At 42.1% G+C, this 27,967-nt stretch overlaps 1 protein-coding gene across 10 annotated transcripts; it reads left to right on the forward strand.

The window, feature by feature from the left end:
- On the forward strand, nucleotides 1-27,541 carry CREBL2 (cAMP responsive element binding protein like 2). 10 transcript variants are annotated; one of them, XM_076344859.1, is made up of 9 exons: nucleotides 1-144; nucleotides 11,047-11,244; nucleotides 12,367-12,514; nucleotides 15,946-16,068; nucleotides 16,653-16,934; nucleotides 17,432-17,591; nucleotides 24,824-25,072; nucleotides 26,051-26,108; nucleotides 27,092-27,541. In XM_076344859.1, exons 1-4 carry the CDS (start codon nucleotides 130-132, stop codon nucleotides 15,993-15,995), a joined length of 411 nt encoding a protein of 136 aa, XP_076200974.1. In that variant the 5' UTR covers nucleotides 1-129; the 3' UTR covers nucleotides 15,996-16,068; nucleotides 16,653-16,934; nucleotides 17,432-17,591; nucleotides 24,824-25,072; nucleotides 26,051-26,108; nucleotides 27,092-27,541. The 10 variants fall into 10 exon arrangements, with proteins under 10 accessions (XP_076200974.1, XP_076200956.1, XP_076200929.1 ...); XM_076344841.1 differs by lacking the exons at nucleotides 26,051-26,108; nucleotides 27,092-27,541 and having other exon boundaries at nucleotides 24,824-25,673; XM_076344814.1 differs by lacking the exons at nucleotides 24,824-25,072; nucleotides 26,051-26,108; nucleotides 27,092-27,541 and adding an exon at nucleotides 21,611-22,487 and having other exon boundaries at nucleotides 17,432-21,523.
- The last annotated feature ends 426 nt before the right edge of the window (nucleotides 27,542-27,967 follow it).

Consider the following 27,967-nt stretch of genomic DNA (forward strand, 5'->3'; position numbering starts at 1 on the left):
GGCGGGCGATGGCGGCGGCTGCGGGCCGCGCTGGGGGGCTGTGAGTGCCGGTATCCGCCGGGGCGGGCGGCTCCGGTGCGCTCCCCGTGCAGGGGCTGTGGCGGTGCGGGGCCGGGGCTGGCGGCACACATGGATGACAGCAAGGTAAGGGGCTGCGGGGCCCGCTCGGGGGCCGGGGCCAGGGCCAGGGCCAGGGCCAGGGCCAGTTTGGAGCTGAGGGCAGCCGGTGAGGCGGTGCGTTGGTGCAGGGAGCCGGGGTAGCCCTCCTGCGCCTGAGCCCGACGGGTTCAAGCTCCAAGCGGTGTGCAAGTGTGTGATGTAAACTCCCACAAAGCCTCATAACTGTTAGCAGACGGGGAACTGCGAGTGAGGTGAGTGCTCCTGCTGACGGCTTCTGAAGGAAACTTCTCTGTAATCTTCTCCTGAAGGCCTCTGGTCGCTGCCGGTAGGAAGGAGGGGTTGTCCCCTTTACTCTCCTCGCTTGCTGCCCGCAATGGAGCACAGCATTTGGATGCTGCTTCTGGCTTTTCCTTAAAGCTCCAGGCATGGGCCAAAGGCTGGATACAGACCAGTGGTCTGATCTGGTGCGGTGGATCATGTTCCTATAGCACCCTGGATCTCTTGGATAAAGAGCAACTGTGGACAAATGGTAAGGTACTTAGGGTAGGAGCTTGGGTTGCAGCCTTGTAATGGGTGCTGGTGCTTCGATTCTTCCTGTGTCTTCTTGTGAGAACAGCACAGTGGCATCCCTGAAGGTACAGGTCTTCCACTTAAGCAGAGCGAAACATCAGAAGATGCACGAGGAACGCCTCCTCTGCCTGCTTGCACCAGGGTGCCCCTAAAGCAGGACCTACAGGGCCCGTGTGAGGACTAAGAAAATAACTGCTGTGTCCACTCAGTGCAGTGTTTCGCAACTGAAACTCCCAGTTGAGTTTGGGTATTTCAGCTCACTAGAGTGGTGGTTATGGTATTATTCTGGGTTTTGTGCCGGAGATAGCTTAAGTCCCCAGGAGGCAGCCAGGTGAAACCACACTTGAGGTAGGCTGTGAGGCAGCTGTCTTCTGACTCATAATAAATTCTGAGCTTGGCTTGAGTATTAAAACTGGTCGTGTGGTAGTCACAGGCTTGCGGTACCTTGTCTGTTCTCAAGCCACCTGGTTTTCTTCCCACTTGAATTTTACTAAAACAAAATCGCACTGCCTGTGCTGATCCGCCTTAATTCGAAGGGGAAAAAATACTTGATGTAATTTCTTAGGGAATAAATCTAAGAAACTTAGAAGCGATCAATAATTTCGCAGTACAAAGGATCCACAGAGTGGATTGTAAGTATAGGTAAGGTTCATGATGATTTGCCAGATTAACGTATCTATACTATTTGGTTTTATTGAGGCCTTGTCTGAAAGCTGCAAAGGAGGGTTGGGGGAATCTGCATCACTGAAGTCAACAAAATGCTCACAACTGTGAGAACTGCATAAAAGTTTATGTAATCAGGGCAGTAGTTTAGAAGATCCAGAAGATTTAATTCTGGAGGCATATATAGCTCATGAGTATTAGCTGATTTTTATTTCTTTTAGTGTTAAGAACACTTCATTTCTCCTGTATCAGAATTAACTTATTTGTAACAGATAACTTGCAGATTTTTCATTTAAAAAATAATTTTTGATCTATTGTTGTGTTTTGTAAAGTCCTGATAATTTGCTTTTTTCTGAAACACTTTCAGATACATTTACAAAATAAACTAAATCTTTTCATCAAGTCAGTAAGACAGGTCTTTGCTCTTTTTTTCCTTAGAAAAATTGATGTTGAGCAGAAAAAAAAAAGCAGAGTGGAATATTTACTCTTCCTATATTCAACCTCAAGTACAGTTCCCTAGTATGATGTTTTTATTTAATACTTGCCACTGAGATACCTGCGAGGACAATGGCATTGAAAAGGGTCCTGCCCAGAACTACTGGGTGTGGCTGTACCTAAGGAAAACTTTGAAAGTCTTTGTTACCTCAGCAGGTTTTTCGTTAGGTAATTCCTTCGGGTGATAGCAGATCCTCACGTCTTCTACTGAAAATAGCTGATACTTGTCAGTGAGTGTCTGCTACTCTGAAAGGCTTCACTGTAGTTGTTTTGAAGGGCTGTGGTTCCTTTCAGAACAAGTTCATGAGGCTGCAGGTTGCCCTAAGGGTTTGGTGCCTCCATTCGAGATCCCATTTCTCTTGGGAGGGCTCTTCCTGTTGCATGTTGCTGTGTCAGGATGAGGCAAGCACTATTTATACTTCATTTTATAGCTGGTGCGGTCTTACAGCTTGAGCCAGTGTCTCCTTGAAGTCTTCTAAAAGTTCCACTGAGTCATGTTTTCCTCCTTATTGAGAGGGTTAGCCTGTGTGGTCGAAGAGTCTTATCTGTGAATAGGACGAGTGTGACTGTGAAAGGAATTTCCCTGTAAAAACTGAGATAACTAAATTACATTAGTAGTGAAGTAACCGTTCTATAGCTGCATCCACCCAAATTCAGCCTTTTCCTTCATCTACACGACATAAAGAATTTAGAGTTGGGCTTGCAGGCTGTAATGTTTTCCCTAATTCTTAGTGCACTATAATTTAGCTGTACCCGGTTTAAGAGAACAATTGAAAAATGGTTCATCTTAACATATTCCTCAAAATGGGAAGGAAATAGTAAGAAATAAAGGGAGAGGTAGAATATCCGAACGCCAGATCTAGAAAACTTTCATGTTCCAGTTTTAAAGGATGTTCTTAAATTATACACATAAAAAACCCCAACCGAAACCAAAATACGACCTTCTCCTCTTTCTCCTATAGAGCTGCTCTGAAACTAGGGCTTGTTCGGTACTGGTCTCACTTCTCAAACTGTGGTTTGAGCTATTGGTTGTGTAAGGGAAAGAGCTTAGTGATGCAGCTGTTCCTTGGCAATTAATCTCTGTCAAAATAACACTTATGTATCTCTGAAGTATTTAGACACAGGAAAAAGGAGAAATTCTGTCATTGTGATTTCGGCCTTTATAGGTGAAATTACTTGGTTAGTTTACAAGACTACATATAACTTCTTACATACATTGGGAAGCAGGGGGGTTGTGTTAGGGTAAGAGTTATTTTTCACATTTGTGTTAGTTGATAAATAACTCTTGTTGGTAACCGTTAAAATACAGTTCTACATAGCTAACTGCAATCTTTTGTATTAATTATAGACGTTTTTATAGGGTACACTGGCAATACTTATGTGAGTAATTAACTTCTCAGATTATGGGTAGAAATGAGAAATATAAAACCCTCTTCACATTAGGTAAGTTTTTTGTTATTCCAGTGACATTAAAGCCAAGTAAACAAAACCCAAACCAACAACAAAGTTTGGGGTTGCCCACTTTTATTACAAATATTCTTGTCCTGTAAGGAAAAGATAGCTTTAGTTTTCAAAAAGTTTAGATGAAATGTATTTTTCTTCAAAAATATGCTTAACTGAGCCAAAACATGAATGAGTAGATTCAGTTTTAAGAAAAAGTGCATTTTGGAGACAAATATTATATTTAAAATGGTATTTTTAAACTTGAAGTGGGATTTAAAAAAAAAGTACAGTGCATCATTCTTAATCTTAGCAGTGGAATGCAGTAACTGATTACTTTTTTTGAATGGGAATGAAAATTTAGTGAAATGCACCCAACAGCTTTTTAAAATGCCTTGCTAGTTCAAGGCAGCTATTTATATGTGTTGGATATACAAAAGGAGGTAAAAAAGCAGGCTTAGGAAAACCTTTTGTTATCCAGTTCTGATGATAATAAAACAGTCCACTCTTGAGATTTTTAAAAGAGTAGATCTCAATCTCTTGCACTTGTGTTAATTCCGGGTTAGTTTCTCAACTTTGAACAGACTGGTTCTTGGTTGTTGGCTTTCTTTTGCTTGTAAATAAATTGCTGCATCCTTTAAATGAAGAAGCAAATTCCTTTATACCTGTAAAAGGGGCTGTGGCTGTTGGAAGCCGGGTCTCCAGCTCAGATTGTTTGCTCTCCATCAGGCTGGTCCCAGGGCCTTGGGCAAGGACGTTGGCCTTGAGGTCTGACTATTTCTAAACTTCCACAAACTTGCAGTGTGTGAAGTGAAAGGAAAGCTTTTAAATAGGTACGGTCAGAGTGTTTTCAGGTGTTAACTGAGTTTGAGAAAGCAAGCCCTCAGATAAACTGTTTGTATGGGACATTTATATTTATGGATCGAGCATCTGTTGATGTCTTGCTCTGGTGTTCATACAGCCTTCCATTTTGGGGGAGCACTTGGCGGTAAGGCAGCGGAAGGCCACAGCAAAATGCTGCGCATGAGGACTTGCGCCGCTTTCCACACTGCCTAGCTTTGAAACATCAAATACCCGGTCGTGTGTGATCCCGGGGGGAATTTTGCTCTAAGTCATAATTTATGGGGATGCAGATGGCCCTTGGAGGGAGTGTGGGAGCAAGTCAGATGTGAACTCTTGTGCTTAAAATAGAGGGCTTGATGGGTCTTCATTCATGAGAGGTCCTCTAGCACATCACTGCCTGTGACCCTCGCTGTTGTGGGTGACTGGGATCACAAAGAGAGGGGCGTTCTCCCAGGTGATCCTGGAATTGACTCTGAGGAATGCTTTGAATGCCACAGCAGGGACTGAGAGCTAGTGCGGAGAGCAAAGCACAGGATCTGTTTTCATAATAACCTCAGTTGTTAATGAGGTGGGTTACTATGTTTTTATCCTTCAGGACTTTTTCGGGGCACACAGGTTTGCAAAGCGCCGGAGACTTCTTCCATCCAGGATCGTGTCCAAACATAAAGTGTTCTCATTGCTGCTTGCTCGGAAGTATAAAACCTGAATAGCTTTGATTATAATTTGAGATGGGCAATTTTGAATTGTCAAATGTTTTAACAAGTCGCTGCTCAGCATCACTCAGATGACGTGTCCATTTTCTCACATTTGCAATGGGTGAGTAAAATGGATGAGCTTAAACCCCATAGAACAGTTTTATTTCATGTTTGCAGTGGGCTAGGAGGATATATGTAGTATAGTGTTAGTTGACCATCCTTGTTCCCTGTTTCAAGCTCCAATAGAGAGAGGTTTAAAGAAGTGCCTGGGTTCTGTTAGTATAAACTGGGGGAATGCGTATGGCGTGTTGGTGGACGCGCTTCCAACGTGTGAGGCTGTAAGTCCTTCCTGGGGGAAGAGGAGGACTCTCATCTGTTGAGCAGTAAGGTGGCATCTGGCTGATTGCTGCAGAGTCTAAGTAGCGATTCCTACCCTGAACCTTAATGATTACCCATCTTGACTTGTGGACACCTGCGTAACACTTTGAGAACTTGATCTTTATTCCTAGCTTATGCTTTTCAAAAGATGGACATTTCAGCAAAGATAGTTGTCTTTACACTTCTGTGCTAAAGATAACCACCTTAGTACATTAATCACTTTGTATGATTAGATTTTTAGGATTAATTTCTATTGACATATCTGCCTAAGACTTCAAGTGTTTGCTCACAAAATAATATCTTACATTTTTGGATCATTATCGGATGCATTTTGTCTGCCAGTGAAAGTTAAATAAATAGTCTGTGTAAAGCATATAAAATGTCATGCAATGGAAGAATAACCAGCATATTTTCTAGCTGAGTTATATACTGCTACTGTGAATGGTATGCTGTGACTTGGCAGATCAGATAACTTCATCTTTATTAGACTTGTGACTACCTTAATTTTATTACTGATTTTGAGAAAATATTTGCGAGCGTGAATAGATTCCTCCCCCCTCTACTGTAATGAATGTAGTGCTTAGGTTTTATTTCTTGCTAATCATTTTTATAGTTTTATATAAATTCTGTAGATGATCATCAGCTCCATGCTAAGTTAAACTCTGCAGACCTGTACCTTCAGCCACTAATGCAACCAAGAGTCTGCTTAAGACGATTCCTTGAGCTGGATCCAAAGTACTGGTTGATGGAGCACTTAAAAGCTACTTGTTTATCTGAACTGAGAGCTGCTGGAGGATGCCGAATTGGTCAATGTCATCAGTAGTGCTGAACAGTGCTTCAGATAGTGTTTTAATCTGCCAAATTATTCAAAACCTGCAGATGTCACGGTGAGGCCAGCTTTATCACAATTTTCTGTCCGAGTGGCTCAGTTCCTTTGGGGGTATGAATGCTGGTGGCCATGTTATGTTTGTATCTCCTTCCAAAGGGGGACCTCTCCATCACGCAATCTGGCAGTGCTTCTGTAGAGATCTGCTCAATCCCTCTAATAAAAAATCCAGAAATCTGAGGGCTTTTTCTATATCAGGGCAAGTAATTGCAGCTATTTCCAATTCCAGGTCAAATAATTTTCTACCTGAACGCTGATGCCAGGCAAGAATGATGTTATGATCTGTCCTGGTTTCGGCTGGGATAGAGTTAATTTCCTTCCTAGTAGCTGGTACAGTGCTGTGTTTTGGATCTAGGATGAGAATAATGTTGATAACACACCGATGTTTTAGTTGTTACTAAGTAGTGCTTGCACTAGCCAAGGACTCTTCAGTTTCTCAAGCCCTGCCAGCGAGAAGCTGGGAAGGGGGCACAGCCGAGACAGCTGACCCAAACTGGCCAAAGGGATATTCCATACCATGTGACATCATGCTCAGTATATAAACTGGAGGGAGGTGGCTGGGGGGTGGCGATGGCTGCTTGGGAACTGGCTGGGCATCAGTCGGCAGGTGGTGAGCAATTGCATTGTGCATCACTTATTTTGTATATTCTTTTATCATTATTACTATTTTCCCTTCCTTTTCTGTCCTATTAAACTGTCTTTATCTCAACCCACAAATTTTACTTTTTTTTTTCCCCGATTCTCTCCCCCATCCCACTGTGGGGGCAGGGAGGAGGGGAGAGGAGTGAATGAACGGCTGTGTGGTGTTTAGCTGCCTGCTGGGTTAAACCACAACATGATCTAAGTACTGTATTAAAAAGGGAGGGAGTTGTGTTCTTCTATTTTCTGAAGTCTGAGTGAACTGAAATAGGAGCTTGATCAGATTTCTGACAAATGCATGTCATTAATATTTCTATGACAGTTTTTATGATTAATATTGTTCTGGGTCTTGATTACATATGACTTCCTGAAAAAAACCAAATCCCTACTGCTGAATGCTAATAGATCCCATCCCTTTATAAACTCCCAAGGAATGCAAAGGGAATAAAAAAATGTTTGCTTGCTTGTTTTTTCTTGGTCTGCTGCCATGTTCAACATCAACTAGCACTTCTGCTTTGTCTTCTTTCTGTCACATCAGCATAGCAACTGAGTAGGCAAACATGACTAGAAGCCAGGGAGATATGGTAATGTGGGATGGTGGCAAGGGATTTATCAGGCCTTTTTTTTCCCCAGCTGGGTTGCTTAAGGTTACAGCAGGAGTTTCTAAATACTGGTGAGGAAAAACTGTTCAGGATGCAGGGTTTGATTAAATCACTTACCAAACTAGCTGTTCAGGGTGATGCCTAATTGTATGGTGAACTCCAGTTCAGGATCCATGAAGACAGTATGGGTCTTTTGGGATGGTGTGAAGGCAGATTATTAGGGTCTTGCTGCTTACAAGTCAGGGTTAAAAGGGAAGGAAGCTTTTCATTATTTCCATAGTCCTGGTGGTTAGAGCATTGGCAAGCAACGACCCAAGAGGTACAAGCCTTTTTCCTGCCATAAGAGAAAAGTGTGTAGGGCTGCTGCAGTGGTAAAAGATCTTGGGGGAGAGCGAGCGATTAGTACACTTATCTGTAGAAAGCTCTCTAAAGTGACTAAAGGGAAAGCAGTTAATTGATAATGGTGGATCCAGGATGCCGTTGCAATGTGCAAAGCAGTCTACACCAGTGTCTAATTTCCTTGCAGACTACAAAGTACCTTTAACTGTTTTATGTCCACATCTCTAATCTGTCTGTAAAAACATGTCTTTAAACTCGGAGTTTGTATGAGCTCACTTGGTATCTTACTGGCGTAACTATCCACTCTCCCTTGCCCTTTGTATGTTTTCTGTGTTGATATGACCTCTCCCTTGAAAAAGGCATCAGCTACATATAAGCATGCACAAGATGCTTTAAAATAACAGGTCCTTAAAAAGAAATTATTTTATGAGATCGTGGTGTTGGGTGGATTTAACTGCTGTGAAGGTGTGCTGCTTGCAAGAGCTTTTCAGTGCTGGTGCCTGCCCAAGACACTGGCTGTGGAAAAGTTGGGTGCTATTTCCAAGTAGTTTTAACTTGCTGGTTGTGAGAAGCAGCGTGGTAGCAACTATTCACCTGCCTGATGTTCTGGTGAAAGGGCATGGCTGTGACATGCACAGGACTAAGACTCCAGTTATTATTTTGTTCATACAGCAGTATGTGGTGTGCTGGGACTCCAACCTCGAGTGCTAGCCCACTCTTCTAGAGGGTCAGAGCTCAAAGAGTGGCAAAGGTGGTTTTTTTTTTTTTTAAGAGAGCTGGAGTGTATGTCTCTACAAGACCTTATCTAGCTCTTGAATTCAAAGATTTACTTTAAACTACCTTGCATTGGCACAAAAAACCCTCAGGCGCTAAAAGTCTTTGAGAACTGAAGTACTTTGGCTGTAGTGTATAATGTAATATCCAGAAATCTTTCAAGTACGAGTAATAATAGATAGCAAATTGTGAGTGCCTAGAGCCCCTCCTGGGAAGACTGTGTATGCCTAACTCCTGCTGAGCTAGGAGTATAAATCACACCACGCAGAAATATGAGTGTGGTTCCATGAGAGGACAGAGCTGCGCTTGTCATGCCCGAAAGAGGACAGTCACTTTCCTTTCTTTGGAGCTTCTTTCTCCCTTGGCCATGGCTGGTTAGTTTTATACTATTTCGGTGAATATAGTATCTGAACTAGAAGATCTTAAGGAGACACCTTGGTAGAGTGAATGAATTATTCAAACTGTATTCAGCAGTTCAAATGTAAAAGAGATTGATTTTTTTTTTTCCTTTGCTTTTCTGAATGTATTATTTTTGTTTCATTGTCACTAGATGTCCATTAAGTACTTTCTGTTCCTCTATTTGCTTAAGGTAGGCAGCTACACCTGAATAAATTAGGAGAGGCAATATAGAGAGGGTAGGATTATGTTGGCATGTGATTGTTGACTCACTTGCCAAAGAAAGAATAGGCTCAATTGTATAATCCTTTTTTTCCCTTCATTCTAGCACATCAGTTCACTATGCTATTGTTTTTGTTGCAGCCTGCTAAGTTTGTAGAACAAGTCACTTCTCTGAATGTCAAAGCTGACTTATTTTGTAGCATCACACAGTAAAAAAGTGCCTTTTTTTATTATGAACTCTGATATTTTGAACACTGCCTATTAGAAAAAGTACCATCTATACACAGTATGGTGAAACACTAAGCCGGTAGTGAAATTCTTGTATGTAGGTGTGTGTGTTAGGTGTGTTTCTCCACACCCCATCCATTCAAACAGTGTGGTCAGAATGCAAATAAAGAGAAATTCTCACTTCAGAGGGGAGGTGGGGTGTGTGGCTGACGTAATGCTTACAGGGCGATACTACCTGATGGTCAGTGTACTGAATTTCAGACCATATTTAAGACTTCCATGTGCCATGCTCTCATGTTAAGAGTAAAATATTTGGGTGCGGAAGTGTAGAGTAAACATTTTTTATTTGTAGCAAGAGAAGCTTTCTGACCTGTAGAAAAGGAGCCACAAAGAAGAGGGGAAAATGATTGCAAAACCTGCAGTCTGTAGAATAAGAAACTAGAGCGTTACAGTTCTGGAAGGGGGATCTAAATTAGGTGCTGGGAGAGTTGAACATTGGCATAGGTTGCATGAGGAAGTGTGAGGAGACAATTTTCCAGGCTGTGTAGTATTGTTTCGAAGGTAAACATGGCTAGAGTGGTTAGGTACAACTGGAATAGAGGCAGCAGAGGTAGGACTCAGTGTAACTGAGTTCCCTGTTTAGTAAAAATCCTCACAAGATTCCTTTGAAAGAAATTAGGACCGAGGAAGCTCAGATGGCTAATGAGTAATTCTGACAAATTTAATCTTTCGAGTAGGCTGAAACTATGGTCATTTTACTGCAGCAAAGCTAAGTTTTGGACTATGTCGATTTAAATAAATATTTTTTTCTTCCAAATTAAAGTGTTAAACTCCATAATATTTGCCAACTCTAGAAACACTATATTAGGGCAGGAGTTGTTGGTAATAATAAAATGGTTTTACTACGAATTTGACTGATCGTCTCTGTCTCCAAGGTGTCCCAGGTATCCTCATAGATATCTGGAGTAGTGTGTCCAGTTCTGGGCTCCCCAGTACAAGAGAGAAATGGAGCTGCTGGAGAGAGTCCAGCAAAGGGCCACTAAGATGATGAAGGAGCACCTCTCCTGTGTGGAAAGGCTGAGAGGGCTGGGACTATCTAGCCTGGAGAAGAGAAGGCTCAGGGGACCTCATCAGTGTGTACAAATACCTGCAGGGGAGGGTGTAAAGAGGACAGGGCCCAGCTTTCTTCAGTGGTACCCAGTGCCAGGACCAGAGGCAGTGGGCACAAACTGAAACACAGGAGGGTCCCTCTGAATATCAGGGAACTTTTTTTTTTTTTTTTTTTTTTTTTTTTTTTTTACCGTGAGGGTGACCGAGCACTGGCACAGGTTGCCCAGAGGGGTGGTGGAGTCTCCCTCCTTGGAGATATTCAGAAGCCATCTGGACATGGTCCTGGGCAACTGGCTCTAGGTGGCCCTGTTTCAGCAGGGGGGATTGGACCAGATGACCTCCAGAGATCCCTGCCAATCTCAACTGCTCTGTGATGCTGTTCCTTCAAATCAGATTAGTAGCACTTACAATAGGACTGCTTAAGCACTGACTTCAATATGAAGTCATATCCCTCCCTTTTGTTTTTGATGCTGTCACTGAAAACTTCATACATCAGCCCCCTAAACAAGCTACATCTTTCCTCTGTTGCTTAGAATCAGTGAAAGTACATGCAAAATTTTCTACTTGAGACGCCTAGTAGGCACAATGACATGGCTGCAGCATTCCCTCTGCAGAGCAGGATCTTTAATGTAACCTTCCTTTCCAGGTGGTCGGAGGCAAGGTAAAGAAACCAGGCAAGCGAGGTCGTAAACCAGCCAAAATAGACTTGAAGGCAAAGCTTGAAAGAAGTCGTCAGAGTGCAAGAGAGTGCAGAGCCAGGAAGAAGCTGAGGTACCAGTACCTGGAAGAGCTGGTTTCAAGCAGAGAGCGAGCCATCTGCGCTCTTAGAGAAGAGCTTGAAATGGTAAGAAACTATCACTTAACCTAACCCTCAGTATTATTTGGACCTGCCCTCGTGGACTTTTGTTCTTGAAATCACTGTAACTGAGAGTGGGATTTGGCTAGCCATAAGGTATCAGAACATCAGTAACAGATGCACTCAGCTGTTTGCCTACTTTGTGTGTTGAACATGAACCCCATGCTGCAAGTTATCTGCTGGTTTTGAACTGGAAGCAAGCAAAGAAAGTGCCACTGCTTATGAGTCTGTTGTATATGAAATGTTTGTTTTGGAAAACCTCTGACAGAGGTAGAGGGTGGAAAAAGATGTGTTAAAATATGAAGGGGGACATACTACATCCACAGTGTGTCATTGCTTCCCACAGACCTTTGTCTCTGTGGGGGAGGTTGATTCTTGCAGGATACTCTCTGTGTAGATGGTTGCACAGCATGTATAAATGGGTGTCTTGGCCAAAGAAGCTGCATTAACCAAAGAGAATGTTTCATCTGGAAATACAGAGTCAGCTCCTCAGTGATCTTGAGATGCCATTGAAATTTCACTGGAGCTGAGTATATTGTCCTGACCTTGCATTAAGTTTGTTTGAATAGGCAGAGCTACTCACCACAAGTGAATAGGGTTAGGATTGGGTGGAAAGTCAGCCAACTGACCACAGGTTTTTTTGGTGTGCTTCAGGGTTTGCCAATGAAGAATTTAAAATGAGGGAACTAGGAATAAGGCACATGTGCCGTAACCGTGCCTTGCACAATCAGAAAGGACCTCTTAATAGTCAATCAGCCCCAGAGTCATGTGAAATATTTGTTTTTAATAGGCCATGAACTGGAACGGTATTCTGGCATGCCAGCAGTGAGAAAATGCACAAAGTGTTCCATGTTGTTTAATAATTACAGTATTGTGTCTAGTACTGCCACTGAGTAGCAGTTTATTGACTGAAACAGGATTTACTGAGGCCAGGTATGCAACCATGGACACGTGCTTAGCTCATTAGTGCTCTGCAGTTTTGTAAGAGGCTTCAGCCCAGTAAATTCAAACCTTAAATGAATATACCGGAAGGGAAAGATTACAGCTCTGTTTTGTTTGCTAATGTGATCCTGGCAGTTTGCTAATGCCTAATGTGTTTGCATATTTCAGTACAAGCAGTGGTGCATGGCGATGGACCAAGGGAAAATCCCCTCTGAAATAAAAGCCCTGCTAACTGGAGAGGAGCAGGGCAAAGCACAGCAGAACTCAAGCAAACTTGCCAAGGCTGGGAAGACAGACGCAAACAGCAGCAATCCCTGTGAGTATCCAGCCTATGATTAATTCCTATTTTGTTACATCTTTTGTGGCGTAGGAGGATGGCTGTGGTGTAGGCAGAAACATAAGGATGTGCTTTTGGGCACAAATAGTTGATTGAAGCAAAGAGCTTAGTGGGTGGTACAAAGACTCTGTGTAATGTTTACATGGACAACACAAATTACACTAGCTAGGAAGCTGGGCAGTTATTTTAAAAGAAGACTCAATCTTTGTGTTTTACCAAGGCCTGTGGAGACCTGTGAAGACCTGAGACCTTAATCTTTTACAGCATTTTCTGTTTTCCTCATGCAAGGTAAATGGGAGCACATAAAACATAATTGAATTTTAAAAACTCCATCAAGAAAACATTATTCTAGCTGCAAGCACACAAAAGTGAGAAATGCTGGACTTGGGATTTCCTATGGAGTCTTCTTTCCGCCTCATTTGTGCTTGTCCAGGGAATGAAATAAGGTTCTTCTGGGGATTGAAAGGTGAAAAGATCATGTGATGTAAAGTCATATTCCTGATACGTACAGGCAAAGGAACAGAGTTAAGGTGTAGCATGGGCAATTCTGTATATCACATCTTCTAATTTTGAAATATTTCATGCTACAGGTTAAATTATACTTTACTGTAAATTTTTGAAAAATATGAATTCCTAGCTTTATGTTTTTAAAAAACAACGTGAAAACCATATTTGTAACTGTAACAATCTTCCCCCATGGTGCATCATTTACAGGAGGCCAATGCAGAACTTTCTGCACTGCAGCAGAGATAGCTTGGTAGCTAGCAGAAGAAAGCTCTTGTCAGAGAAGTGGATGCATCCCTGGGTGCAGGGGGAAGGATCCCAATCTGCTGTCTTCTCTTTGCTCCTCCCCACATGAAACTCTTTTTGATTGTGGTGTTTCTAAGCCTGCATGGAGTGGGGTTTTGGGGGTAATAGGCGTTTGTGTACGCAGAGCCTTGTTCTTCCTTTCTCTACACCACCCTCCCCAAATACAGCTATGGCAGCTTTTGGGCATTCCCAATAAGAGATGGGGGCTGCTTTTGTGTCAGAGCCCAGAATTAGACTGCCTTTGTGGTCAGTAGTTATGTGGTTGGTAACTGTTGTGGGAGTCTGAGAGGTTCTGGGGGGGGAAAAAAAAGGCAAGAGGAGGATCTCATAACAGCTTTGCTAAAGCCAAATGGAGTACTGTAGGTGAAGGAGAAGGAACTGGATCAAAAGCTTTCATTAAGAAGGTTTATAGTAATGTAATTTGTAACCTAAATAAAGGTGTTGCTTTCAGCATCCTTTTATAATGCAGCATGTCTTTTATGTTACTGGGACTCTTAGAGAGGTACTAGATATATTCCCTGCTTCTGCCCATACTTCTTTTACAGGATGTGTTTCCCACCATCCATGCTCCTGCTAAGATAGTCAAAGCATGTCCCTCCACCTTGCTTCCAGCAGTGGACCAACTGCCATCTCCTCCCACCCATCGTGTCCTGCTATCTTTCTGTATCTACCTACGCTTTGGGCCCTAGTATCTTTCTAGCCTGCAACTTATTATGAATTCTGCTGTGCTATCCTGGTTTCCCAGCCAAAGACAATGCCAAGAACTGGTAGCAAGGAAAACAAGTTGCGTCAGTTTGGTTTTATGGTAAGAGAGGTGGTGGCAAAAGTCTTGTGGGCTGATTTACTCATCCAAGATATTGACAGATAACCTGCCGCTTTCCTCAGACTGCTCTTTCTTCTATATATGCTTTTTGCGTTTATATGATGCAATGTGGAGAGTGGAGCTCTCGGGATTTTCAGTGGGGGTTTTGCTTGCTTATTCTCTGTTTTGTTTGTGACAGTGTCTTTCTCTGTATTTTATGAAATGCATGGAACATTTTTTAGTTTTACGTTTTCTTTGTTTCGTAGAATAAATATTATAATGAATGACTTTGCTAGACTGAATGTTGCCTTCTTTTTATTGAACTAATTGGGTCTGTTTAGCATTATCTCAACTCAGGATTAGTCAAAAGCACTGAAAATAATAAGGTGCCATATTGCAGTGTACAGCACAGTTGTTTTCAGAATTCCATTCTGAGCACTCATATATTAATCCTTAAGGCATGGTTTTAAATTTATTTTCTAGACCCTCCACACATGTACTTAGTTAGCAATTGCTAGAAATGTTGCATAGACATGGAAAACTATTATGAAAGGTTAAGTAACACTGAAGCAGAGATGGGGAGGATATCAGGGTTCTCCCCCACCCTGTGTTTTAGGCTCTGAACTGCAGTTTGTCCTGAAAGATAGCAATAAAGCCAACCCATACGTTTTGGGATTCTTGTCTATGTTGAATGCTTGCCTGTCCTTTTTCTGAGTTCTCTGGAGGGAAAAAAACCTAGGCCAGATGTCCAGAACTATACTCTGTGAACCTTGCAGTTGGATTTTGTAACATGATCATGTCAGAAGTGTAATATATTATTTTTGGTTTGAAACTAGACTGTGTAAGTCTAATTCTAATGTAAACTATGTATTGTAATTAAACATATTTCAAAGGTTATGTGTATACTTAAGTGTTTTTCTGAATTGGAGATGTAGAAAACATGCAGAGGACTTACAGTATGCATGACCAGAACAGCTTCACTCTGCACTAGGTTATGTGACAAATGCAGTTCTGATCTCACCAGAAATACCCACTTGCTCTCTTCCCTCCACTCTTTCTTTGTTTTACTTTCTGTGATACCAAACAAGAAACTTCTCAGGAGTTAAGTTTTCTTTTATGGAGGAAATGAGGAGTTGGAATTTCTCATTGTGATGAGCAAATTCCAACAGTTTTCATCTGTTCCTCATCACAGTGGCTCCTGCTTCCTGGCTTAGCCAGCAGTTGGTATTACAGGATTGTGTTTGGCAAGCCTGGGCCCAGCTCTGTGGCACAAAGTGGCATCCATGTTCTAACAGGTTTTTTGTGCTTCATGCAGATGGGACGGGAGGCATGTTACAGCCTACATCATCTTAAACTGTTTCCTTGTTTGCCCTGCAAGCCAAAATATGTGTGACACAGAGTTAGAGGCTTTAACTGCAATCTTCCAGCCTGCTGTAGATGCTGTAGTTCATTGCAAAATGTAGGATTCCCAGCAACAATCACTAATTAGGTAAAGTTCTGTGACTTCCATCACGTGGTAGATCATATAAATGTTCTAGCTTTAGATGGATCTCCAGGAGTCCTTTATTTTGGAGTTTGAAGTTTAGCAGTTCCCCTTGAAAACTAACAGAAATATTTATGGTTCGTGCTCATTTGGTACTATAATGCTTACAGTCTTCGTCCCCATTGAGGTGGCTCCTGGAAGTGATACAACTAGGTCCTCTGACTAGGAGTCTCATATAGTACCCTAAATAATGGAGGATGTCTTATCCTCTCTTTGTGTAAGATGGGTACAGCCTTCCACCCATTTCTTCTGCAGTGAGTGTGTGCAGCTGGTTCTCTCTCACAAACATTGAAGGAAGGAAATAAGCCTGGAAATGCTTCATTTTCCCACTTGCCATGGAAATCTAATGGTCAGCTAGAACCATTTGCCCAGGTGAAGGTGGGTACCTTTTGGAAACTATCCACAGCCTTTCAAAAATGCTGTCTGTAGTATTTGGTGTTTATAACAATGCTAGGAATCTGTTGTGGTATGGTGTGAAATTGAACTCAGTTGATTCTGATGGAGTAAGCACAGTACAGTTGCTCTAATCTTTTTGGAGAATTTAACCCAAGGATTTACCAGATAGTGAAAACTTGATAAGAAAAAGATGTAGTGAGTCTTGTCTTTTTAATCCCAAATATATATGCTTGAGGCATAGAATCCTGAAAAATGAAGTGGATGCATTTAATAGACTTGTCACTCAACTGAGAACATTTTGTAATTACATGTGTTAAAAAAAAAAATCATGGTCTGCTTTCATAATCTGATAATAATAAGGGTTTGCCAAAGAACCTGCATTCTATTAAGTGCTTTTCAAAAGACTATTATAACTTATATCAGAGGTGTTTGGTTGTAGTTTTTTTTTAATGTACTAGATAAATTTCAAAAAGCTTTTCCCTTTCTTGACAGCTAAAACCATTACTAGCTTTGGAAGAGTGCCTGTGACTGACTTGTTTTTCCTTTTTTTCCCTTTTACATTTTAGGGTGAAGATTAATCTACATCAATAATGAATCTAGTTCTTCCCGGCATCCCATGAAGAGATGGAGAAGATTTGGCATCATAGCTCCATGTGCTACATTCCAAGAAATTATAATCTCTATAACTAGCTATAAAATTACTCTTAATGTAAGGACCAAATGTCTGAGACTAGTCTGTAGAGGAATCAGAGGGAAAGCTGAAGTAAGAACCCTAGTCCTTCTCATTATGCTTAAGAGTTACAGCATGAGTGACAGAGGATCGGCTGATACAGAAATCCCTGTTGTAGGTAAGGAAGGCAAAACGCCAGCTTGTGAGTTTCCTGCTGTTAGTGCCACTGAGCATTAATTTCTTTAAGTTATGTCGATAACTGAATTTCTTGTATGACTGTTGCATGATGTTGTGGATTTGTATTAGAAAACAGAAGCTTCTAATCCACAGTAAAGTCTGAGGTATCCCATACTAGGTAGCGAAGCAGTGGACTAAAATTCAGCTGATGCTATATTTATGGAATGTATAGATTTGTACATGCAGATATATAAGTAGAATTTGTAATGTCAGTTATAGCCATTGCCTTAAGCAATTTCTGCAAAGGCTGTTGCTTGATATTATTTATACCATTATTTGTATTTTCTTTATCTTACCCACTTTAAATTGTAACTAGAAAATGCTGTCATTATTCCGCTAATGATTTCCAGCAACACTTCATTTAAAAAAAAAAAAAAAAAAAAAAAAAAGAATTTAAAAACTTGAACAACTGACTTTTGGTTTCTCTTTTTCCTCCAGACAAATCACGTGGGAGGTAGAAGTTTTTCTTCCATAACTAGTGCAAGATTAGCCCTGCTTTTTTGTGTGTCTGCCTGTAACTCTCAACTGGCTTAAATCAATACTACTAACATTAACTGCTGCTTCAAGCAATTCTTGTGTATGGTCTCTATATATTAAGGTGGGTAATGGTGACATTCTTAACTATGTTGCAGCTGATAGGTATTCTGATGATGAAAGAAATTTGTGAGTAAAAGACTACAAGTGCATTATAAAACTGTGTTTTCAGGAGACAGGGTGTTCAATGTGAATAGAAATAGCGTGCTATGAAAGGTAACTTTTTCCACACCTTTCTCATGGCAGCATTCAAAATACATTTTGATCAAGTTATACAGTGCTGGTGACAGCAATGCTGCATATTCCTGTGGTAAAGCATACCAGTGTACTAACTTCACCATCTCTTTATGTGGCATGCTCTGAATGCCTGCTGATGCAAGAACAATTCTTTCCTACACCTTATCGAACATAGATCCTGCCGTGTTGCTAGGTCAGTGTTTGCTGTTTTGCATTTCTGGGCTCTTTCTTTCCTCTCCCCTAAGCAGTACTTTGAAATCTCCCACTTTTTGGTGTGCATCCTTTTTCCCTACAGAAAGTCTTCTGTGAATCTCCTTTCTTCCCTAAGTGGTCTGGCAGCTATTTTCAAAAGCTGTCAAGGGTTCCTTTTCCAGAGGACTATGTTAAAACATGAATTATTCTGCTGTTTCTCTCTGCCTCTGCACACATCCTGTACCATACCCACCAACTCACACTGAATACCCCTTCTGCGTTTTCAGCTCTCAGTAACATCAGAATAAATACCCCTTCTGCATTGCAAGCTCTTAATAATATCGTCACCCTTTGTAGCTCAGGACCCACTTCTTGTTTCTCTGCATAGCCTAGTGGAAGCAGTGCTGATATCAGCTCACCCCAGAGTGGTTTTTCGCTTGTTCAGTCGTTCTTCTGTTTAGCTGTGTGATCAGGAGTGTGATGCCCATGCCCTCATGTAGCTGGACACAAGGGAGCAATGGCTGTGCAGAAACGGGGGACAGGATGGAGCGAAAGCCCCATAGCTCTCGCCTGTTTGGACACTGTCATCCTTGAGTATGTGCTCGCTTGATAAGTCCGCCTCTGCCACACCTCTCGCAGTTCTGAGGCCTAAACTTATGTCAAGGGCCTAAAGACCCAGGCTCTGAAACATATTTGAACCCACTGAGAGAGAAAACCTAAGGCGGGGAAGTAAAAGGAGAACCTCGCCCGCATAAAGTTAAAAGTAAAACCAACTTGTGATACTGAGCACTTAGTTTAGTGATATAACAGTTACGGCTCCTCATTATTAAAATAAGAGGGAAGGGGAGAAGACGGTGCATTTGGGTAAAAGATAAGACCCAACCAAGGGCTTATCTACCGAGACCGTGCGGCAACAAAAGCATAAAGGACGCGGACTGGAGGAGGCTCTTCGGAGCTCCCTCTCAGCTGGGCTGAGATCCCCAAACCATCTGTGACCACCGGCTTGATCCTTTTCAACAGGTTGTATTACCCTCCCTGTGTATGTAGTTGTCGTGTTATGTGTTACTGTTTCATGAACCTATATGCTTGCTTAAGGATTCTGGCTCTCATAATAAACTGTCACCATATAGTACCCGCCTGACTGTGGAGTCTGAGTAGTGGTCGTTTCCCCCCCCCTTCTTTTGGTACTATATGGTGCATGACAAGGAGGAAAGCAGCACTGTAAGCAGACAGCGGCAGCAGACAGCAATGACGGCGTTCTTCAGTTGTAGATGTTGGGCATGTTTTGAAACAGTTCTGCCGCTCACAAAGTTGTAAGTCGTCTTTCACTTGAAACATTGAGATTCAGATTAGTCTGTTCCTTGCGTTTCTTTAAAATTCCAGGTTGCCCAGCATTTTCACCAGTGACACTGTTTTCAAACAAAAGGGTACGTTCAGCTTAGGTTTACGTACCTGAAACACTCTATGGAGTTAGGGGGGAATTCATTTGTGAGAGAGAAAATTTTGGCCCAAGGGCCTTTATCTCATGAACATCAGCCAGAATAGGTTTCATCAAAATAAATACAACAGCGTTAGTTTTCCATTTAAACCTTCTCAGACAGAGAAAGGGGAAGGAGGTATTGTCTAGATTTCTGATTAGCTAATTACTCTTGTGACAAGTATTTGCGTAAACCTTCACAAGGTGATAGCTCACTTATACTGCAGGGACCTGTTCGTGAGAACAGAGAGCGTTACCATTCTCACTTCAGCAAGCTGCATGTCTCATGACTTTATTCTTAGGGTTTCTTGCCTTCCTAAATAAAATAGCAATTAGCTTTTTAATTACTAGTATAGCAATGGAACCAAAGTGGATTGCTGCGGGTGTTTGAGAAACAGCCAATTAACTACTTCAGCTTCTGGATTTACGTAACCTTGTGTCTTTTTGCAGTAGCTGCTTAATGTTATCGTTTCAATGGAATGCCACTAAAGGAGTGGCATTGTTTATGGAGCTGATATTGTCTACACATGCTGGCAGATAGAAAAGGCTGACTGACAGCTGGAGAACGATGACAAAGGTTGTCTGTTTTAATCCCTCTGCCGTGAACTTCTCTCTTGTGGAATTAGCACAGTTGCAGTTCTGTGGATGCATTAACAAAAAACGTAGGCAGAATGATGAATGGCCTCTTGTGATTGCTTGTCTTCACCCTGCATTTTCTTCTGAATCATGCTCTTTGCATGAAATAAGTCATATAAACAAATGTGCCTGTTATTAACACAGCTTTGCCTTCATCTGTCAGAAATACTATCACCAGCTGTAACCTTAAATATCGCCTGTTAACATAGATTAAAATTATTTTCTTTGTTACGTAAAACCTCATTTTCCCCATCTTCATTAGTATATAACTGTTTTCGGACATCAGTGAGAATTTTATAATGTAGCAATTTCAAATTAATTAGAAAGGATGGGGGATCCTTTCTAATTCTAAGGTGCAGGGATTGTCAAGGACACTTCTGAGCAGAATTTCTTCCACCTATGCCATTTTTCTATTATGCTTGATTTGAAGCTCTACGTGGAGATGGTAAGAGTAGAATGGAGGATCAATACTGATGCGCTCCAGTTTCTTTTCTGTTGCGGGGAGCTGACCGCTAGGCTTCCAAGGAGGATTGGGAGCTTTTGAGGTCACAACTTTACTATAGTAAGGAGCAGGGAAAACTCAGCTAGTAGTGTTTCTCCTGCAGTGATCAGGCTACAAGAAAGAATCAGGGGTGGGGCCTATGCTTGGCAGCAGTCATTTGTCCTGTGGGTAGCTGACACTTGGAAGCCTGGACCCCTGCAAACTCCTCTTCTGCCCTCCAAAGAAAAATGGAACTTGAGTTGCTTTTCATTAAACAATTAATCTACAGTTTCAAGCTCTCCTACCTGTACACCAGCTTTTCTTTTCCATTCAAAGTTTTCTTGTAGAGAATTGTCACTTTAGCTCCCTCCTTTAAAGATTAAAATAGTTACCTGTGTCAGAGAGTATTTCTGATATTGCCGGGGCCACTGATAGACTGTTTTCACAAACTCATTTTCCTTTGGCTTTGATGGGACTGGGCCTATTTAGAGTCAGTTTTTGTTTCTCATCTGAAAGGCAGAAAGTTCTTAAACTGCTCCAACCTGATCACTTGTAACTGTAACTTAAATGATACAGAAGCTCATAGCTAGCATCACTAGCATCCTTTTATTTTCCTCCAACGTTTGGATGGAGAATGAATATATAGCATGCTTGGTTTTTTGCTTTTATCTCAGCTTTAATAATGCTAATATACTCTGTTATACTTGTGCTGTTTTCATACACTGAAATTACAAAAATGTTTGCATGGTAAAATCTCATGGGAAGGGATTTTGACTGTTGCTGTAAAGCAAGTTGTTCCATTGGTAAAGTCCCTACAGTCTGATTTCCTTTGAGTTTTGTGATCTTTGCCTTACTTTTCCTTTTTCTTTGCTCAGTAACTGCAGCTGCCCCGCTTTTGACTCCCTGAGTGCTGCTGATGAGTAGGAGGGAGCCGGGCTGTGGCTGACCTTCAGGGATGCTTGCAAATTGACTGGTGAGCAAGGGCACACGCCAGCTGGCTGGTGCGCTGCTCTCAGAGAACAAAAAGGCTGATGGAGGTCTCTTTTGCTTTCCCCTGCAGGTGGATAGGTTAGTCTGATCAGCCCTAGATTTGTTAGTTCTCCAAACTGCATTAACTTTATGACTGCCCTTTCAAATTGAGTTGGAGTTGGCAAAGGGACTCACAAGTTGCTGGTGCAGACTGACTGCAAACACAACTGCATAAGCCCTGGTTCCCCAGCAAACCAGGCGGGTGATAAATAAGTCGCAAAATGAGCTTGTGTGTGCCCAGAAGTCTGAGAGATTCTTGGTTCCAGTTCTACATTTTGGATCCATTTTGACCAGAGTCCATCTAAGAGAGAAGACTTCTGTGTAACCAGAGTGGTTGAAGAGTCTGGAGATTGCTCTGTAAAGCTGAAATCAACAGCTCACTTATGCTGGGATTTCAAAATTTACATCTGTATTATGTTGGTGGATGAAAAACGTTTTCCTTCAAGGAGTTTTATAAATGTATGGCATGTGATAAATTTCTCAACAAATGGAAAATAGATTATTTTCTCAACTAGCACTTCTGAGATATTCTGTAAAATACCTAAACTGAAAAAGTGGTTTTTGAAAGTGGTATTTATTAAAACTGAATATTTGAATGGTAAAAGTCTAGCTAGGTGAGCTTGAAACCCTAATACTCAATTGTGATGTCTTTGGTTTGGAAATGTAAGAAATGAGTGGCAATGCTTCTAAAGCCTCTGCCTCTATAATGTTTGGAAAACTTTCTCATGTGCTATCAGTTTTAAAGGCCAGCTTTTTCCTAGCTGAAGATTGTATATAAATGAAATGACAACTGCAGCCTCTTTACATAAGCTCTTGTGCTGCAAGTGTACAGCAGAAGGTTTGGCAGTGTGGAGGTGTTTTACAGGTGCCTCCTATGAGGTATTTGTGAATAAAATGTCCTAATCTAAGTTATGCTCTATGTTTCTTTTAAGCCAAAGGGTTTTTATGTTATGTTAAAATGATTTTGTGTGTGTTTGTTTTCCTTGTTTGTCTCTTCGTATATAGTGTGCTGCTGTCTTGCCCCTGGTTACATTTAAAAGCCTTAGAGAAATAAAGTGTGTTTTTAGGGAAATTTAGAAGAAAGTCATCCTGAGAACTAAGGTGAGAATGCTGCTGGTCTTGTAATCATGAGGAAATCATAGGGAAAAATACTGGATGTAAGGAATGAGTTACAGTGAGTGTTCTGTAAAGGGTAAGGAACACTCTTATTTCTAGATCAGTGTGGCAGGCAGATAGTTGGGCTCTGCGGGGAGTTTTTCTCTGTACAGATCATTGTATCTCCCTTCACCAAGCAGAAGTTAAGCTGGGAAGACTAAAAAGAGGTACCACCTCCCAAGAAGCTTTCTGTGTGCTAATGATGAGGTTGCACTGGATATGTGCAACATATCCTTCTGCATACGTACAGTGCAAGCTGGAACCGTGCAAGGTTGGTGGTATCGTACATCCCGTGCACACTCCGCTCATACTACAGAAGTCACTGCAATAAATACATCCCTTACACTCTCGCAACTGTGCTAAATCTGTGGAGAGCTTTGGTAGACTACTGAAAGGGTCATTTTTGAATGAAAGCGTTCCTCCTTTGTCCTTTCACAAGCTAAACTTCCACGATGACATCAAATACCTGAAATACAATGCTCAAATATATTTTAAAAGTGTTTACTAGTATGAAGAGATTTTTTTAATGGAGGAAAGAGGTAATTATTTCCCTTGAAGACAAAACCCCAAATGCTTTGTTACCTTGACAGGAATTTCTTGTGACAGCTGACATGATCAACAAGCAGGAAATGGTCTTTGAAGACACAACTAGGTAACTTGGCCATCAAAAACAACGTTTGGCTGTCAGAAGCTGGCTAGTAATAGTGTTAGGATTTGTGGGTGTCAGCCCCTGTGCGGGGGCGATGAACAGTGGTGTGGAGTGGTGGTGGAAAGGCAACGTGTCTGTCATCGCACCCGGGACTGGAGCTCTCTGGTGGGATTTACAGAGGTGCTGTTGTAGGTTCACGAGCAATTTGTGGAGAGCCTTTGCCATATCACCCTCCATTGAAGTATTTTGGAATAGCTCTTTATATGTCGATCTGACTGGTTTCTGGCCTGTACTGAAGTGGTGGCTGCCTTCTGCTGGTGTCCTAAGATTATGCATGGTTTAGCTTGAAAACTCAGTGCTTTCTGCCATAGTCTGGTGCTGGCAGCGCAACTCCTGGTATGAGGGCCAAGGGCCACATCCCCAACATCCCACTTCTTAAGGAAAAAAATTTACAGCCTCAAGCCTTCATTCTGAGAAAGATGCCCTGGATTAATAAGAAAGACCAATTCAATAATGTGGCAAGAGCTGTTTCAGAGTCTGCAGAAAGCCTGACACAGATCAGCTCCCAGCAGTGCTGGGAGTTAATGAGAAACCCAGGGCTACTCCTGCTGCATTTACAGGTAACTGGTAAATAATCTGAAATCTTGCTAACTCTGGATGTCACTTAATCATTTTCCTTCCTGTGTTTGGATCAATACGGAGAGGGACTCTGGAGAGTACATATTGCAGTGGAGATGGTAAATCTCTAGGGCTGAAGAGAAGTGCTGTAGTGCCTTTGGAAATAAGATGGGTAGTTACACCCATCCATATGTGGCCTCTGCTGTCTCAAAAAAAATGTCCCTCAAAAAAAATGGAAGTCCTTGATCAGTCCCTCCTCTCCAAACCATGGAAACGAAAGCATTTCTTGCTCTTACTTGTACATGCAGTGAAAAAGCTAGTGTCTAGCCAGGCATGAGATGAGGACAAATTAAGTTATTTGGTGATGTAATACTACATTTTTTTTCTATTGCCCTGCAAACGTAGGACCAAATCAAGAGCTGGTCTAAAATGGTTGAGATACTGAACACAAAGAAATTACTCCTGTCTACGCCACTTCTGAATTTTATCCGGAGACCGGTTTCATGAGAAAACTGAAAGAAGACTTTGTGTGTGTTAGCAGTAGTGTAGAATAAATCTGTGTTTTAGTTCAGACTGCTCACCAGAAGGTGACATTTATATAACAATTTTCCAATAGGTGTGTTATGTTTTACTAGAAGCCAGTTCAAATAAAGCTTATGTAATTTATAATGGCCTATTCCACAACACTTGCTAGGTTGAAAAGAGCCAACTAATAAAGACATATTAACTTATAGAATCACTTAGGGGGCTAATAACCCTTCCTTTGAGCATATGGGTCTGGCTTTAATAAACTTTAAATCTGCTTTTTGTTCTTTTAAACAGGAAGGATCTGATGCTGAGAAAGCTGAAATTGAGTGCTCAGCCTAAAATCGATGGTGTGCATTCAACACCTTGGAAAACCAACTCCTAAATCACTGTCAATTAATTCTGAAGTCAAACTGGTTGAGTTGAGGAGACTGGAAAAACTCTGAGGATTCTTAACTGGGCATATGGAAATTCTGAAGTCCAATTATGGGTGATAGCCACCTCGCTATCACCTCCAGGAGGCTGGCTGGAAAATAGGTTCAAGCAGTGTGTGTCTCTGCTTCTCACTATCCCCCACCCCTCAACTGGAAATTTTAAAAATATCTTTAACCAAAAATCTAACTTCCTGCTGAAATAAAAAGGGGGGGAACATAATTTGACAATTTGTAATACAATTCCCAAGTGCAAGCCACTTAATACTAAAAGTAAACAGCAGTGATGGAATTTCCACTTATTGGGTGTCTGCTTAACGGAAAAAAAATGTTTAATGGTTGGCAAGGTGTCATGTTCTTACACAGAAAACATTTGAGACTAAGGAGCAGGTGGGCTAGAGATCCAGGAGTCCCCTCTCCCAGAACTGCTCCTTTGCAGATGGGGTTGAGATATGTTTATGAACGGGAAGTTTTTGTTTGCTTAGTGCCAACCTTGCCTTAATAACTTCTGCCAGCTTCAGCCTGCGTCTGCAGGCTGGTTTCCTCCTCATTACACATGCACTCACGGGCATGCACACATACATACACAGGAGCAGTGGTTGGCATCCCGGGCACCTAACCAGCCTTTCTGGGGTCCAGGGGTGTCTGCCTCGAGAGCTGTATGAAACTCCAGGGGCAGTCACTGGCTATTCCCACATTAAATTGTGTTTCTTCAAGGTGCCTTTATCCGAGTAGCATTGCTTCGTTTAGGCCTAAAATTCTCTCACCCCTCATTCACTTTATTGTTGCGTTAGATATATCTAACAACTAAAATGATCTGTTGGCAATGAGGAGTTGTGAGGGAGTGTGCAGAGATTTGTTTATATTGATCAGGCAAATCCCGCAGCGTTTTCCATTTCTTGCTTGCATAACGAATGATCTTCCTCCTGAGTCTCTGGCACCTCTGTGGCCTTGGCAGACCAGGAGGTACCTGGTGGTTGGTGCTATCAAACCCATCCATCACTTCTTGTAAAATGATGGAAAGAGTGGAAAAGATTTCTCCTTGCTCTGGTGCCAGGTCAGCGCTTGTCAGTCTCCATCCATTTCATTACAGGTTTCTGAAGTCAACTCTAAGCAGGGAGCAGCTGCCATTTCAACTGTCAAGCTGCCAGGTATTTTCCATTTTCAGCACTGTTGTACCATGGTGTCTTCTTCAGCTCTTACAGCAGAAGCACCAAACTGCTAGTGGCTGGGGTCATCTGAAGGGCTGGAGCTGCCAGGGCGGCTTGGGGAGCATGGGGGCAACCTTTCCTCAGGCACTTCTCCCAGAAGCACGGTGTTCACCAAGACATGACCCTGGTCACAGCCGACAGGATAAGGGCCAGAGAGGATTTGCTGGATTTGGGAAAAAGGGAAAGGAAGGAGGTAGGAGTGAGCATGGGCACCTGATGTACAGGTATATCACTGCTCCTTTCACTTGTGCAGCATAGTGAAGTCCGGCTTTTGAGACCAAGGGCTATCTGTCAGCTAGCTAGCAATTTAAGCAGCGGGTTTTGTTTGATTGTTCTGGAAAACTTTTTTAACCATACTAAAAGCTGCATCATATGGAAGTAGAAATCAGGAAGGTTTATCAGTATAACTGCATAAATGGACAGCTGCACGGGCAAATTCCTCCAAGTTCAAATGCAGCTTATGTTAGTGAGAATGTGTTTTTACCAGTATAGTTCTGGCTAAAAGAAGCTATACAAGCAGAATCATGCTTACTCTGATACAGCTGTGACTGGGCTTTTACTGATATGGAAAGGTTGTTTAAGAAAGCCAACCTCCAGACTTCACTCACTGTCGCAGGGCCGGTTAGGCCTGTGATTCCAGGGCAGAACTGCCAACTGTTTCAATCCGGGGACATTGTGTCCCTAGCTGTTGTGTCATGGAAGTCCTGGCTTTTCCTGGCCAGCTTGTGTAGTTTTACAGCTTCTGGGAGGTGGGGAAACGTGGTTGAGTTCACAAGAGGGAAAGTTGCACAGAAGTCTGTGGTTTCACACCTGCTGGTGTGTTTTTTGGGTTTTGTATGTGAAATGTCTGGCAGACTGTGGGTCTGCAACGTGGCACTAGTGCCTTAGGGATGGACTGCCTCTCTCCCTCTCTCCCTTTTCAGCCGTGAAGCAAGCCTGAAAGCAGCAGCCCCCACATGTGGTGGTTGCAGCAGTATTTTCCTTCGTGATCTGTAATGGTCTGAGACCTGCTCCTCACCTGAGGTCTGGAAGCTGGCTGTGCACAGGCAACATCCACTGGAACATCTTTGGGGTCCGACTGTACAAGGACTCACTGCCTACAGCCTCTCTGGATACGCCTCGACAGGACAGTGACTGTTATGGCCTGTCCTGTCTGTGATGCCCAGATAATGAGGCTGCCTCATGCACTCCCATTCACGTAAACTTGAAGGAACAAGTGTCCTGGGTCCCTCTGGACTCAGACATGGCAGGAGGCGGGTAACCATGACCCTGTGGTCCTCTGCAACCTCAGGGTTCATTTTGTTCAGTCCTGTTTCTTTAATAAAACTACTAACCAAAAGAACAACTGTTGGGTTTCAGTCTTGCAACCCAATGTTAAAAATAATGGTGCAAAGTTGACCTGGCCTGCTTACCCTAGATCTGATTTTACTGTGTCAGAAGTAATTAAGTGGCAAAGAAAAACTAAGCATACAGTGATGTTTCAGGGAGAAACAACCTGCTTGGAACATGAACCACAGAAAATATTGGTCTTGTCTCATTTTCAATGTTCTCTCTTCTCCCAATTAATGGGAATTTTTGCTAATGGCTTTAATGAGAAATATCTGACCCTTATTAAATGGGGATTTCTGAATTTGTGAAATACATACTGGAACATACTGTTCCTGCAGTCAGTAAGGGTTCTTACAATCATACTTCGTGTGGTAGAGGAGGAGAAAGGAAGTTTTCTGCCACACATGCAGGAATATGTCTCAACAAAGGAGTTTCCCTACCCACATTGCCAGCATGAGAGTCTCTTCAGA

The sequence above is a fragment of the Aptenodytes patagonicus genome, chromosome 1 (assembly GCF_965638725.1).
Source record: "Aptenodytes patagonicus chromosome 1, bAptPat1.pri.cur, whole genome shotgun sequence".
Lineage (NCBI taxonomy): Eukaryota > Metazoa > Chordata > Aves > Sphenisciformes > Spheniscidae > Aptenodytes > Aptenodytes patagonicus.

Coding starts and splice junctions, on each gene's coding strand:
- CREBL2 (XM_076344859.1), top strand. Junction 11,245..12,366: donor TTAGAGAAGAGCTTGAAATG/GTAAGAAACTAT, acceptor TGCATATTTCAG/TACAAGCAGTGGTGCATGGC. Junction 12,515..15,945: donor CGCAAACAGCAGCAATCCCT/GTGAGTATCCAG, acceptor TTTCTTCTGCAG/TGAGTGTGTGCAGCTGGTTC.